At 38.7% G+C, this 14,730-nt stretch overlaps 2 protein-coding genes across 7 annotated transcripts; one reads left to right on the forward strand and one right to left on the reverse strand.

Annotated features, from left to right (window-relative positions):
- Positions 1–95: 95 nt before the first annotated feature.
- On the reverse strand, positions 96–5,299 carry gsdf (gonadal somatic cell derived factor). Of its 6 annotated transcripts, none has more exons than XM_065243564.2 (7): positions 5,174–5,299; positions 3,618–3,702; positions 2,797–3,168; positions 2,211–2,353; positions 2,035–2,115; positions 1,390–1,481; positions 96–1,064 (listed from the first exon to the last, which is right to left on the reverse strand). In XM_065243564.2, the coding sequence occupies exons 3-7, from the start codon at positions 2,889–2,891 to the stop codon at positions 927–929; spliced, it is 549 nt and encodes a 182-aa protein (XP_065099636.1). In that variant the 5' UTR covers positions 2,892–3,168; positions 3,618–3,702; positions 5,174–5,299; the 3' UTR covers positions 96–926. The 6 variants fall into 6 exon arrangements, with proteins under 6 accessions (XP_065099636.1, XP_065099635.1, XP_073668693.1 ...); XM_065243563.2 differs by having other exon boundaries at positions 3,578–3,702; XM_073812592.1 differs by having other exon boundaries at positions 3,618–3,651; positions 5,174–5,289.
- On the forward strand, positions 5,017–14,581 carry LOC135721328 (serine/threonine-protein phosphatase with EF-hands 2-like). The gene is made up of 15 exons (XM_065243515.2): positions 5,017–5,332; positions 5,634–5,688; positions 5,789–5,964; positions 6,045–6,159; positions 6,600–6,646; positions 6,734–6,900; positions 6,988–7,024; positions 7,294–7,443; positions 7,525–7,809; positions 10,524–10,709; positions 10,834–10,976; positions 11,081–11,187; positions 11,796–11,959; positions 13,579–13,666; positions 14,306–14,581. Exons 1-15 carry the CDS (start codon positions 5,063–5,065, stop codon positions 14,506–14,508), a joined length of 2,193 nt encoding a protein of 730 aa, XP_065099587.2. The 5' UTR covers positions 5,017–5,062; the 3' UTR covers positions 14,509–14,581.
- The last annotated feature ends 149 nt before the right edge of the window (positions 14,582–14,730 follow it).

Here is a 14,730-nt window from a genome sequence, read left to right on the forward strand (position 1 = left end):
TGAAAGCTTGTTTAATAAAACATCATGCAGATACATGTCAAAATAAACGTTACTGAAATCAAATGATTTTGAACAGAGGCACATCATGCAAATAAAAAGACCTGATTAAAAATGAATCTGTTTAAAAAGATAAAATAAAAGAAGGTCATCAAAATACACTGCATGAAACCCAAGAGTCAAATTTTTAAACTATTTTAGTACTGAAACGTAATGTCTCCACCCTTTCATTCCACTGTTCCACTAGAGATACACATGAACAAACAAGATCTGATGAGTGAAAAGCTAATCACAAATTAATTACAATCAAAAAATAGCATCTAAACTAGATTCGATCAAATTCATACATGTTTCAAAAGAATTTCATTATGGTCATAGGACTGAATCATGCTGGGGAAACTTTTGGCAGGGTTACATTTTGATGTTTTTATGGAACAAAAGGCTGCTGGCCAATAAACTGAGCGCAGACTTTAACCCTTAAACTCTAAAAGTTATTCATTTTATACATTCAACAGAGAGAGAGAGAGAGAGAGAGAGAGAGAGAGAGAGAGAGAGAGAGAGAGAGAGAGAGAGAGAGAGAGAGAGAGAGAGAGAGAGAGAGAGAGAGAGAGAGAGAGACAGAAGGTTCATTGTGCTCTTTTGTGGAAAAACAAACACTGGGTTTGATTAAGATTTAGACGTCTTCTGAGAAAGGTAAAATTATATTTTTCCACTTCATTTTTAATAGCACCCTTAAAACCTACAAAATTTAATTGTTTGTATTCACAATGTCTCTGTCTGACCTCAGCAAATATAACATTTCAAGGCAGTCTAATAAAAACATTTTTTTTCGGCTAAAACAAGTTTGCCAAGCCAAGAACCTAAAAAGCTTGATTTTTTACTGTGTCAGTAGCTCTATGGTGGTGTTCACATAGGTAGGGATTAGGTTTTTAGGAAGGGGTCATGACCTCAGGGTCTTCTCCGGGGTCACAGCCACACTCACGGGCCAAGCTAACAGAAGACACAACCAAACTCCAGCCATCCACGTAGACGAACGGGAGAATATCATGAGCGGTCGCCTTACAGCACTGGGGAATAAAATGAAAGTCACTTCTTCACATAGACATTATGTTTTTTTTCCACCCAAACACTGTGGATAGATACTAAAGCAGAGATGGAGAGTTGTCTCATTTTCAGATTCAAGAAGATTAGAAGCTGTAATGGCTTTCTGTGTCATCATCAATACGTTGACAGAACAGGGCAGTTCAAGTGGTAGCACAAGCAACTTCAAGATTATGGGATGAGATTGAAATCCATGTAAAAGTTCATGTGTGTAAATGCATTTAAAAGTGACAAACTAGGATTAGGGTTCAGAATAAACCATTCAGAGCAAGCACGTACTGTGGACGTTACCTGTGCAGAGGAACATTGATTAGGGTTGCAGGATTTGCACTGGGTAAAGGTAAAAGTCTCAGGATGAACAATCCAACGATCCCAGCCCAAATCTGACACATAATAAAAAACAACACATCAGAACTGCATGAGTGAGTAAATCTCACCCAACCCTAACTGACCAGGTCATTTTTTACCCTCAAATCAGAGTTAAATCAAATATCAAAGGACATTTTCACTGTAATGCAGAGAATACAACAAAAGTCTACATGCAGTACAAAGACGAGAAGTTGAAGGTATTTGTTTTGAGTCACCTAATTTTGTACTTTTTATGCACATTATTTAGTAGTCTATTAGTCTTTCACTGATGGATTTTGCCTCAGTGATTGAGACAAGAGCGCTAATGCAGCGGAAATAAAAAGTATGTCATGGAGATAAACCAGCCTCAACATGTTAATACTCTCTGACTACTAGTCGTGCACAACATGTGATGTATTTCATAACACAGTACTCATAATACAACTTTTTCTTTTGATTTTGGGGTGAAATATGACTGTGACAGGTTCAGTTTTGTAACTAAAAGCAACACCTATTTTAAGCATAATTCGTCCTATTGCAAGTCGTCTTATCTTAATTATAACACTGGGATCTTTTGTGACCACTCACCTTTGATGAAAACCTGTGAGGAATGTTTACAACACTTCTGTTGCGTTGTGTTCCCAGAATCCTCAGGGAATGTTGAATTATCTGTCAAAGAGACACCAACCACATAACCGTAAACCCATGGCAGTGTCAGGATCATTGAGAAAGACAGATTCTACACTCAATCTGGTTTAAAGTACCTGGTGTGGAAGCGACGATGGCTTTGGAAGTGGCTTTCCATCGGGCACGCAGTTGTTTCATTTCAAACACAGACACGTGAGGCTCCTGCTGTAGGTCCAGGGATTCCAGCAGGATTTTCCTGATGTCCGGTTCTCCCCTGCATCTACAGAAAACACATATGCATGAGGTCATCTTTTCTTTTAATAAACAAATAATGATGGAATAATGATCTTTTGCGTACAGCTGTCTGCATTCCGTGTCACATTTCAGCTTGACCACCGTGATCTGCCTGCCAGATGTGTGTGTGTGTTTTTCGTTTATATTGTTTATTCATAGAAAGTGCCTCAGATAAGTTTTTAGAACATTCAGAGAACAGAACTTCAGGTTTTGGCTGTCAATTTGTACACAAAATGTTATGTAATAAAGCAGCAACATTTGGAGCATGAGATATGTATATTTAGCGGACCAATTTTCCTCACAAATTAAATCTGAGCTTCAGGTTTCTGCACTGCATTATAAAAACACAGGATTCCTCTGTTAATCTGGACTCAACTCACACCTGTTCAAGCATAGACAACATCCCTATAAATAACCAAATGATCTTACCTGTGGGCTTCGGCATCAGGCGAAGGATGCAAAACAAACGTGTTCCCAAGAGGAAAGCCCAGCAGAACAACCAGCGCACACAACATCACACACATGTCTGGTGAACTCAAGCTGACGGTCGTGTCTCGTGGCGGTCTCTCGGTGTGGAGCGCAAAAGGACTGAATGTTGTTTGTAGCAGCCTGGGAAAGTTGAAATTTATCTACGTTACCCGGGCTCGGCCTTGGAATACTTTACACTGTTTTCATGTCCAGCAAACGGAGGGTGTTGAACAGGAGATGAGATAAATGAAGAGAATAAAGGCTCGATTGAAGAAAACACCAGTGAATTCTTCTGCTCTTTGTGACAAAGTAGCAAAGACGATAAGCCCAAATCTGCAGGTGCACAGACAACAAACGAGAAAAATATCAGAAAGGAACAAAGACACAAACAAAGAAAAAAGAAAATTAATTCATGAAACAAGTGAAATTCTCAAGAAAATTCTGAAAATCAAAAACATATCTGACCAACCAGTTTATAAATCTTAAAAACAGACTGAATAAATCAAACAGTCATAGATCAATATTTCTTAAAAGCATCTTTCACTATATTGAGCTCACGTCTCACAAAATATGAGGTCACGATATAAGGGTGATGACTTGATTCATTTCATACAGGGGAAAATAATCATGCTTCTATACAAAGTTGCTTTTCATTTTTAAAATGTAGTCTTTAATATAATAACCTTAATCCTACACCACCTGCAGAATCTTGCAATTCTCATCAGAAAAACAAAGACTTTACCTCAGATGAACTTCTGAATCAAAGGAATCATTTGTCTGACCTTGACTCCCATCTGTCCAGAGAAATTCCAGCAGCTGTGTGTGTGAATGAAGTTCATTCTCAGTAATGAATGTTGCTGTCCTGCACTGAATAATAATTAAAAAAAAAATCATATTGTGGGTAAGGGCTGACATTGATTGTGATCATACGGAGGTACATCAATATTCAGACCAACCGCCTCACCCCCATTGGTTGCAATCTTTTAGAAAAATAGTTCACGGCTGGCACAGTGAGGAAAGAATAATAATTATTTGAGTAGATCACTTTTCCCTTGTGTTGTTTTTTTAATAAATCACACAAATATTTATAAAATAATACACATATTGTCTGCCCTGCCAGGTCAAGATCAGCACAAAAAGATCTAACTAGCACCACACAGCATTATGTACAAAATCAATCTTATAAACAATATTTTTTGTTAAAAATCCTGATCTGTAATAAATATTATCCTCACTACACCAAGGCGAATCAGTTCTGACCAAAAAAAAAACATGAAGAAAGTGATAAAAAATAACATGACAAGCTGAATGCCAAAAATATATGATGTAGATCAGACAACTAGAACAAAATCACAACAACTGTTCACGTGAGTCTGCTGTTGTTTTAATACCGGCCGGACATTTCTCTGTTTTCTGAATCTGGAGTGACTCGATCTGCTGGCCATAAATTCCCTCTGTTTTATTGATAGAGATAAAACACCAATGAACAGACCTTAAACATAATGAATCTGAATCCAGCCGTTTATTCTGAGTTGAAGCTGAGCTGCAGTATTAATCCTAATCCATCCTTTGCTTGTTGTTTGATTAAGTGGTCATGTGATGAAGAAAGACTATAATCACAGCTTTATATCTTCAGTCTCAGCTCAGACACTGGACACTGGATATTCTTTATTGTTTGAGATTCTCTGCTCGTCATGCTCAGATTTTGACAAACGGTGAGTTTTGTTATTTTTAACAGAATAATCACTATTGGATTGCATAGATGATTTAACATGGATAAATTCATACGTGTGAAATGTGTTTAATATGATTCATATGTTTTTATTTCAAACTTTTGTGTGAATGTGTTCATGTGTCAAATCATGTGTGTTCATACAGTAAAATGGGATGCAGAGTCACTAAATCAAATCAACCGCAGCCGCTTCAATGTGAACGAGGTGCGTACACATCTATCTTTACTTTCTTTTGTTTAGTCTGTGTGATCAAACCTTACACAATGTTGAATCAGTTGAGTTACAGGAAAACTACAGCAGCAACAGTTTACAAGCAAATAAAAGCTCAGCTTCATAAGACACAAAAGAATCTGTCATCGTCATCATTCCTGTCTCTCTTTCTCAATTATTATCTTTTGTTCTTCATCATTTGTCTGTAGCAAGTGTCTCAGTTCCAGGTAATTCAGTCAGTTGTTTATTTTGATAAGTTGATCATCTCTCAGTGTTGAATATGAATGATTGTCAAACGATTTTTTTTTTCTCTCTGTGTGTGTCTGAACCGTTACATGCAGTGGCCACAGGTGAGATCACACTATAGACTATCTGTGAAACAGCATAATAGTTACCTGGACTTTCAGCCGGTCTGTTTCTCTGCAGCGATGCGTGCGGCTCTTCTCATCCAGCGCTGGTATCGTCAGTACGTGGCTCGGCTGGAGATGAGACGCCGCTGTACGTGGCACATCTTTCAGTCTATTGAATATTCTGGAGAGCAGGATCATATCAAGGTAAAAATAATAACAACACTGGTGCTCATGTGATGTTTTCAACACACTTTTAGCCTTAAGCATTGACCCTCAGCCCATAACTCATTCTTGCAACATTTGTGCTACATAAACACCTGGCTTTATTTTACTACTGTAATTAATCAGACTGACGAGCTCAACCTGTCAGGTGCATAAACAGTTTAAAAACACCTGAACCGGATTAATGGAGAGATAGTTTTCTGCAGGAATTTAGGTAACCAACATAAACTCATTGTGTGTACTCATTTACACTATAAGCAGTTTGTGCTGTTGGTCTTTACAGCTTTATAACTTCTTTGGTTTTCTGATGGATCATTTCAGACCCGACAGCAGCCAAAGTAAGAAACTAAAAACTCACAAGATCAACTTCAAGATCAGCTCTGATCTTATTCATACGATAACCACAACTCCAGGTCTCTCTCTCTCTCTCTCTCACAGGAAACCTCATCTGTCATATCTTTCACGAGAGTGATGTGTTTCAGGATGTGGAGTGGGAGAGATATTTCTGTTATAAGAACATTATGGTTCCAGATGTTTACCCTGGACCTCATCTCACATTCCCACTGACCATCTCAAACGTCACAGAGCTTGTGGACTCCTTCAAAAACAAACAAGTAACTACGGTTGCAACATCCTGTAATCTGTGTTATTTCACAGACAGAATCAGCTTGTTTAACTGTAGATCTGTGTTTAGAAACTTCATGCTCGCTATGTGCTACAGCTCCTGGGGAAAACATGGATGCTTCTGCGTTTACTGCCCAACATCAGTCACGTGTCCACCTGCGAATATAAAGAAATCACCATCTGTGGTGAGAACACACATTCACACGCAGACTCATGCACACACAGAAAGTTGTAGCCTAGTGGCTTGAAAGTTGCCAGCTTGAGTCTCATGGCGGGCAGGTTGTGACTGTGGTGCCCTTGAGCAAAACACCTTAATCCTAATTACTGCCCAGGCACTGTGAGAGCTGCTCACTGCCCCAGGTGTGTGTGTGTGTGTGTGTGTGTGTGTGTGTGTTTACGACTTGCAGTGTGTTGTGTTTACTACTCACTCACTGGGATGGGTTAAATGCAGAGGTCACACTTTGAGTATGCATTGAATGTCTCTCACACGGATGCAAACATCTGTCTTAATGGGGACATTCTACATAACTGTCACAGAATAGGGTTAAATCGATCCTCATAGGCACATACGGTAAACATTTACACACAACTGGATTATCACATGGTGCTGTGTTTTCTTCCCCAGGAGATCTGCACGGACATCTTGAAGATTTGCTGTTGATTTTTTACAAAGTGTGTACATTTCTTTACCCATAATTTTGTTCACTGTGTATTTACAAATTGTCCAAAAACAAACATCTCTTTTCTTTTCATGACTAGAACGGTTTTCCTTCAGCAGAGAAGCCGTACGTGTTTAACGGTGACTTTGTTGACAGAGGAAAAGAATCCATTGAGATTCTCCTGGTTCTGTTTGCCTTCCTGTTGCTGTATCCACATGATGTGCATCTAAACCGAGGAAATCATGAAGATCATATAGTTAACTTGAGGTGAAATAAACAAAGACACATTTACAATAAAACTTTGTGATCCAGCAGGATGTGTGTTTGTAATATAGAAACTTGTGTTCTGTGCAGATATGGCTTCACTAAAGAAGTTATGGGGAAATATCAGGTAAGTTAATCTTCGGGCATACATAAATTCTCTCTCTCCGACACGCACGCACACGAGTATGTGTAAGAGGCTGTTGATGAGGAGGTAGAGGCGGTGGATGAATCAGAGCTTTAAACTTGATGTGGGCTGCTATAGGAGGTCAATGAAAACTGATGAGGAGGGCTGTGACGTGTGCTCTCATGTAGCACTCAGGATCATTTACAGTAATAACAACACAAAGTCCTAATGATAGAAAAAGAATGAACTGTCAGGAATATATCTCATCACAGGTTCATGGGAAACAGATTCTTAAACTTCTGCAGAAGATCTTCAGCTGGTTACCGCTGGCAACAGTGATTGATCAGAAAGTTTTGATTTTACATGGAGGAATTTCAGACAAGACAGATCTTAACCTGATTGCCAAACTGGATAGACATCAGGTACAGTTTGTCTATATGTCTGTCAGTCAGTCAGTATGTTTGTCTGTCTATGTTAGTGATATTCATTTTGTTTAGCCTTAGTTTGTTTCAGCTCTCAGGCCGACGCACGGCAGAGCGTCTGTGAGGCTGAAGGAAGCAAGGAAAGACGATGACATCAGCGACGGACGGAGGAGAGTTCAGTCTCTGACTCACAGCTCACCAGTACGACTCAGACGGGATCTTCCGCGCCATTCTGTGCATTCTTCATGTGGACAAGCGGCCTGGCCCATAGAGTATAAACCGAGTGAGAGACGATGTCTGTTAGGTCTCGGTCCCTCGTCAGAACCGCATTCTGCTGAATTTCTGGAGACAGATGCATGGAAACAGGTGAAAATTTAAACCACTTGCACTTCAGAGACACAGAAAGACTTGATGTGTCCAAGACATACTATCTAAAACAAGACATATATGTGCATATGGTCAATGACTTTAAAATAAAAAAATCTGTCTACAAAATGCCCATATTAAACATGAACAAGATTTCATTACAGTTTTTTCTCAGTTGCTTTGAAACATTTCTCAGATCACAAATAACATTTTCTAAATATGTTGTTTCACCTCCACATCATCGAGTCAGTTGTGCACAACATAAAAGCAAATTCTCATTGTCTTGGACAAATTGCAAGAGCTTTGGTACATTCATTCAAATGATTGTGTAAAGCTGTCTGTTGTTTCTTACATTTTCAACTGGGGGTTTTCTGTCTAACACACCTCAAAATATCCAGAAACAAGAAAGTTTCAACATGGTTGACCTTTTTATCATAATCTGTTACGCATGTTTTTTAGATTTCTGTAATTGTGAAATGATTGATAAATTGGTGTGAAGTGAATCTTGAAGGGTTAGATGACTGGATGAGACGTTACATGTGATTCTTTCCTGCATTGCAAGTTAGAACCAGTGATCCTAATTTTGTTATTTTTTATTTGTACTATACGGCGTGAGTTTGTCAATATCACAATGTCTTTTATTTGTCACTTTTGTGTAAATGTGAATTCCGTTCAATCTCTTGCGATCAGTATTTCACACTTATACCATGGGTGGGTTGAATGCTTTATTCTGATTGGTTGAGATTTGTTTCACAGGCATTGATAATTTTTCTGTAAAACCTGACCTGTCAAATGTCTTAAAATAATAACCAGAGCAATGTTTGTAGTAACCGTGGTATAAGAGGAATCATTGACTTCGGCCCTTTGAATTATGTAGGAATAATTGACGACGGGCCATTGAATTATAAGAAAATAATGCACACCCAAGGTGCAATGGTGCACGACGCAAAGCGGAGTGTTGTTACACCACGGGTGTCAGGAATCTCCAGGTAAGGTAATCTGTTAAGGATCCAGCTCTCGCAGCCATAGAGCAGGATTGAGACACACGCAGATTCAAATATATTGATCTTAAGTGTAATTGGAATAGTTCTTGACTGTAATACGTTCTTCATCTTCCAGAAGGCCCCCCATGCTTGACCTCTTCGGATTTTGATGTCAGATTCGCTAGAGGTGATATGGGAGCCAAGATATTTAAAGTTCTTTGTCCGTTTGATTGTTTGTCCATCTAGCTCTATGTGCTGATAATTGTGTGTTGCCATGTCCTTGAAAGCCTACTCTCCTGGCCCACTTTGCTGTTGTTGTGAGTTGTTCCTGTGCTCTATCCAGGGGTGTTTTCAAACAGGGCAATGTCATCAGCGATATCCAGTGTGCGGTTATCAGAAATTAATGCATACCCACGGAACAATTCTCAGCCAATCAGAACACAGCATTCAACAGACCCGTGGTATAATGAATAATTAGCATTACCACCTTTTATATGCATTTTTTTATAATTCAATGGCCCTTTTTCAGTTGTTCCTTACATTATGTGTAACTTCATTGGAAGTGAAAAACTGCAGCCTCGTTCATTTACAATCATTGTTATCAAAACTGTAGTCCCATACAGTGGTCCACATCAGAAAGTGTACTGACACAATTATAATTGTGTACTCTTCTTATACTGACAATCTTGTTCATGTACAGTGACTCGAGAGCTTGTCATCTTGATGGCACTGACATGATCACTGACGTAAACATTTACTATTAAACTAAAGATTTTGTACAAGTTAGGGGCTTTTGCAGGTATTTCATGATGTTGTGCTGTTTGTATGATTTAAAGAAATGCGATTTAAGGTATTGAGAAATGCTCTAACTTGAATGAGGTAAACTGTCAAACGTTCACATCAGGGCTAACTGCAAATGTTCAGCTCCATTTAAAATCACAGTGTTGAATTCACACGTTGCAAATGAGGAAATCAATTTCAGCAGTGTTCAGCAGGGTCAATGGTGTCATGAGTGATATTCTGCTGACATTACTGTGAACGTTTATTTAAACGGCTGAATAATATCTTACAAATAAAAATGAGCACCCTATACAGGGCTGGGAAATCCTGGTCCTGGATGCCAACTGTCCTGTAGAGTTTGGCTCTAACCCTAATCAAACCTGCATCTCATTTCCGAATAATCCTGAATACTTTGATTTTCGTTTTGTTTTCAAGTGTTAGTGACCCTCCAGGTCCAGGATTCCCCAACCGGTCACACTAGAATTTAATATGTGAGTATTTGTGGGATGTTGCTGTGAGGGGTGGACAGGGAGCATCTCATCAATACAATCTTTGCATTCATCCATTTATGCTTTTAGTGGAGAGAAAGATTAAGCAGTGACATGCTGGCTTTGTACTGGTCACAGCGCTCCACATGATGAGAAATTCACAGGTCAAAGTTCACCAGACTTGAACTTTGCTACGCAATGACCTGTAAAATATCACTGCACGAGCTCACGTTTCCGGTCTGACTCATTCGGATGCGTATGAATGTAAGTCAATGGAATGAAAAGTCTAGTGTGACCGGTCCTTAATACATTCACAACTTCTTTTAAATACAAACCAAAATGAAAAAAGTCAAACATTAACTTGGGCCAGATTTAAGAAGAAATGTTTAACACTTCAACAGCGAACGAAGCGGGTAAGATATATTCATTTTTACAAACACACGCCTTGGTTTTATCACACTAGATAGTGGACATCCTGTGGAGCGACCCGATGGCCCAGAACGGCTGCGTCCTCAATGAGATTCGAGGGGGCGGCTGTTACTGGGGACCAGACGTCACTCAACAAATACTGGACAAACACAAACTACAGCTGCTGATCAGATCGCACGAGTGCAAACAGGAAGGGTACGAGTTCTGCCACAACGACAGGGTGAGTATTAACCTGTTAACAGAAGACCCTAACATTTAACCCTAACCTGAGATTAATTATAGGTCCAAATGAACTGGAATCTGTGAGAATATCAAAAGGAATCGTTCCTGTTGTGTGTTTGCAGGTATTGACAATATTTTCAGCCTCAAATTATTATGACGTGGGCAGCAACAGAGGCGCTTACATACATTTGGGTTCTGACCACATCCCTCACTTTAAACAGTTTCAAGCCAGCCAGACGACACGAGAGCTGACACTCAGACAGAGGTGAACACACACGCACGCATGCACACACAGCTAGTCTTTAAAGATGAATGTTTCTTATAATAATGTGTGTGTGTGTGTGTGTGTGTGTGTGTGTGTGTGTGTAGTGTGAGATGTACAGAACGCTCTGCTTTACAGGCTCTGAGGATGCAGCTGTTTGCACACAAATCTGAATTGATGCAGGAATTTCAGGAACACGACCCCCAAGACGCAGGTGCGCACACACACATATAATTCAGTTCAATTCATTGGCATCGGAAGGGAAAAAATGTGTCCGGGTCCTTTAAAAGCAACAGGAGAACAAATGATGAACATTCACATTCATTTGTTTGGTGGCAGCTAGTATTGGGCCTGTACCATGAAGCCATCTGGTTGGCTAGCCAGGTAAGTTTAGGATTAGCAAGGGGCCGATCCTGGGTTTTGGGTACCATTAAAACAGCTTGGCTTTAAGCGGTGTTCGTTGCCACAGTAACATTCGCTACACAGCGAACAACTGTATTTTAATATTTCTGCATGCCTAATAAATGTTTTAGCATTTGTATATGCTCTGTTTCTGTCTAAACAAAAAAGTGACTAAACATTAAAACTACATGTTACCCCTTTTACTGAACTGCTCCCTGTAAAGAGAAGAGAATGAGAAAGATGTGCAGATGAAACAGGAAAGCAAGACCTCACGCTCGCGGGGCAGTACAGGGCAGGCCACATGAAATGCATACAGATCTGAAGCTACTGCGCATCCAAAAATTTGCAACTTTTATTTAATAATTATTAACCATTTCATGTTCATTCGCTGTTGAGGTCCTAGCTGTCTGTTTTTTAAAGGTCTTATCTCTCTGAGGAATTGGGCTGTTGCTGTGGAGAAGGTTCTGCGTCTGGGGCTCCCGTGGAGGGTTCTAAGATCTCAGCTGGTACCCAGCACACAGGACGGGATGCTGAATTATAACGACTGGTTCAACCAGCTGTCCATTATCCAGCCAAACACTAAAGTAATGCAAACTTTTACACTGACACAAGAGAAGTCCAGCCGTCTAAATGATTTCAGATTAGAATCGTAATCGTATCATTCGACATAGAAACATAATCCAACTCAACTCACACGCAGACAAAATTGACCTAGAACAAGCTCGCTTTAGATAAAAACTTCTGGCAACCTCAGAAATGTACATGTAATGCAAATCAATAGTGTTTAAATTATTAGATTTGTTGCAGGTTCACTTTATATTATAAGGCGTACCTGTTACAGTGTATTTAAGCGCAGATTACTTATAATAAACAACCTGGGTTTGGTTTAGTTAAATGTAGTTATGCATAATTTACTGTCATTACAGCCTGTCACACAACTTCAAAGGCGCTGTAAAATAAAGCTTTGTTCATGTTATTGACACACTTTAATCCACAGTACTAAACGTCATTCACACAGTTTTATCATCTAAATAAATATAATCATTTTTGAATTCAAATTAATCTAAATCTAAAATAGATCCAAATAAATATATGACACTAACCATTCCAATAAGGGGAATAATTGATTGAAATTCCCCTTACAAACAATAATGAAATGAAAACATTGATCAACCTTCATGGAATTCATTCATATGCTGAATAAACTCTTCTAGTGAAATAGGGTTAGATTTAGACTTCCAGGCACCATTAAACTAGAGTTTCAACTAACAACCCGGTCAAGGGTGAACTAAATCAATATTGCTATGATCACAGCTCTCCTCTAATTTTTTTATATAGGGCTTTTCACAATGGATCATTGTTTCAAAGCAGCTTTACATGAAGTGGAGACAAATAAAACAAAGAAAAGAAAAGCACAGAACAACAACAAAAAAAAAAAACATGAGAGTTTTGAAATTATAGTTCAGAATGGAGTACATCAGCATTTCCTTATTTAAATTAAGCAGAACTCCACTTCAAATGATGTTATGAACATAGTCTAGAATGGAGTACATGAAGGTATTCAATCTCTTAATTTATTCCCTCATTTCTTTTTTAAGCAGTCCAGCAACGGTTGAACGCCCTGTGTTATAGTGACATGTAAGCCTAGTTTTGCATATTAAGTTCATCCCAAATTGGGCCGGTAGTATTTTCAAATTGTCACTTAGCCTAACTTGTCTTGCAGTTCTGAATTGTTATAAGTCACAAAAGAGGCGTTTTCTTTGCAATCAATACTGACCAACAGACCAAAAGAGGAGACATAAAAATTATTTTACAAACAAATATAACAAAATACTTAATGGTTGTTGGCTCATTGAACCGTTTCCAATTGATCAGCTTGCAATCAATGGCTGTAACCATATTGTCGCTGAAATGTAATTATGTTACCGAAAAAAGTTTCTGTGGCGAGTGTGCACAAATAAATTCAGTGGCACTTCAACAAGAAAAAGAAAACACTGAAATCTGTCATCTTTTCACCAGTCTTTAAGGTTTATAAATGTTTTTTCTTTAACCGCTGTTTGTCAAAGGCTTATAAGTAATGGATATACATTACAAAGTTATTTTGTAGCAGTGCTTGATATTTGCATTAAACTACAGAAGCAACCAATGCAAAAAACTAAAAACAAAAACACCATCTGATGAAAAAGTTCATATTGTCTTACAGATAGCCAACACAAGTCTGCTGGAGACCCTGTACAAACATCATTCAAACCTAGAGACCATCTTCAGAATAATTGACACAGATCATTCAGGTAATCTGATCAATATCATCTAAGATCTGACAATTATTGTTTTCTCTCAAACTAAAGTAATTGTTTAAAAAACCTAAGCAGAGCAGTCTCATTGGACATCCTGCTTTTAATCTCTTGTTATTGTGATGTCACACTGATAAAGCCTCACCTATGGTGGGACAATGACTGACTGGTTAACTTGTGTGTATTAGCACATAGTTTTATCTGAAAGCGCGCACTGTCTGTTGGTAGTGGAGTGAGGAGCTGTAGCTAATTTGCATTTAAAGGTACAGACATAAAAACAGCGTTTTTTTGCACCCACCCAAAGACATTTTGGAGAGGCTATAATAAATCATCTGTGGGGTATTTTGAACTGAAACTTCAAAAACACATTCTGAGTAAACCCGAATCATGTAATGTGCATAATGTGCTCTTTAACACACAATCCTGCTAAAGCATCACATTAACGGAGAGTCACTAACACATAAGCATGTTGTCATTTGTCAGAGTTAAACTGCAACCCAGTCAGTTTCTTAAGCCCCTGATAAAGTTAAAGCCTGCTGATTGTATATGTGGGTTATGACAATCCTGATTAACAGTGAAAAGCATCAGTTGACATAAACAGCAAAAAAGACAACACAAAATGTTTCATGCATTTAGGTCTGATCTCATTCGAGGAGTTTCATCAGACATGGAAGCTGTTGAGCTCTCACTTACAGACCAACATATCTGATAAAGCCATCTCAGAATTGGCCGAGAGCATCGACTTTAACAAGGATGGAAGTATTGACATCAATGAGTTCATGGAGGCTTTTCGACTGGTGGAACAATCCAGAGCCGAGACGATTACCAAATTCATCTGAATAACCACAGGTACAATAGGACGAGTGACATCATCTGTTTATACGTCACTCACACATCTACGCTGTCACGACATGTGTGAAAGTTTGCTTTTAGTCATTTCTACTCTAGTCAAAAAAAACAGGTGAAGTTTGACATTAAACTGGATTTGAAATTATTCTGATCTGACAAAAGCATTTTTAATTTAATCCATCACAAAAACAAATAAATACAAAACCACTTCA

The sequence above is a fragment of the Paramisgurnus dabryanus genome, chromosome 18, assembly GCF_030506205.2.
Source record: "Paramisgurnus dabryanus chromosome 18, PD_genome_1.1, whole genome shotgun sequence".
NCBI classification, from domain to species: domain Eukaryota; kingdom Metazoa; phylum Chordata; class Actinopteri; order Cypriniformes; family Cobitidae; genus Paramisgurnus; species Paramisgurnus dabryanus.

Coding starts and splice junctions, on each gene's coding strand:
- LOC135721328 (XM_065243515.2), top strand. CDS start 5,063: ATGATTGTCAAACGATTTTTTTTTTCTCTCTGTGTGTGTCTGAACCGT. Junction 6,160..6,599: donor TAAAGAAATCACCATCTGTG/GTGAGAACACAC, acceptor TTTCTTCCCCAG/GAGATCTGCACGGACATCTT. Junction 6,647..6,733: donor TGCTGTTGATTTTTTACAAA/GTGTGTACATTT, acceptor TTTCATGACTAG/AACGGTTTTCCTTCAGCAGA.
- gsdf (XM_065243564.2), bottom strand. CDS start 2,891: ATGTGTGTGATGTTGTGTGCGCTGGTTGTTCTGCTGGGCTTTCCTCTT. Junction 2,354..2,796: donor CCTGATGCCGAAGCCCACAG/GTAAGATCATTT, acceptor TGTTTTCTGTAG/ATGCAGGGGAGAACCGGACA. Junction 1,482..2,034: donor CTCACAGGTTTTCATCAAAG/GTGAGTGGTCAC, acceptor ATTATGTGTCAG/ATTTGGGCTGGGATCGTTGG.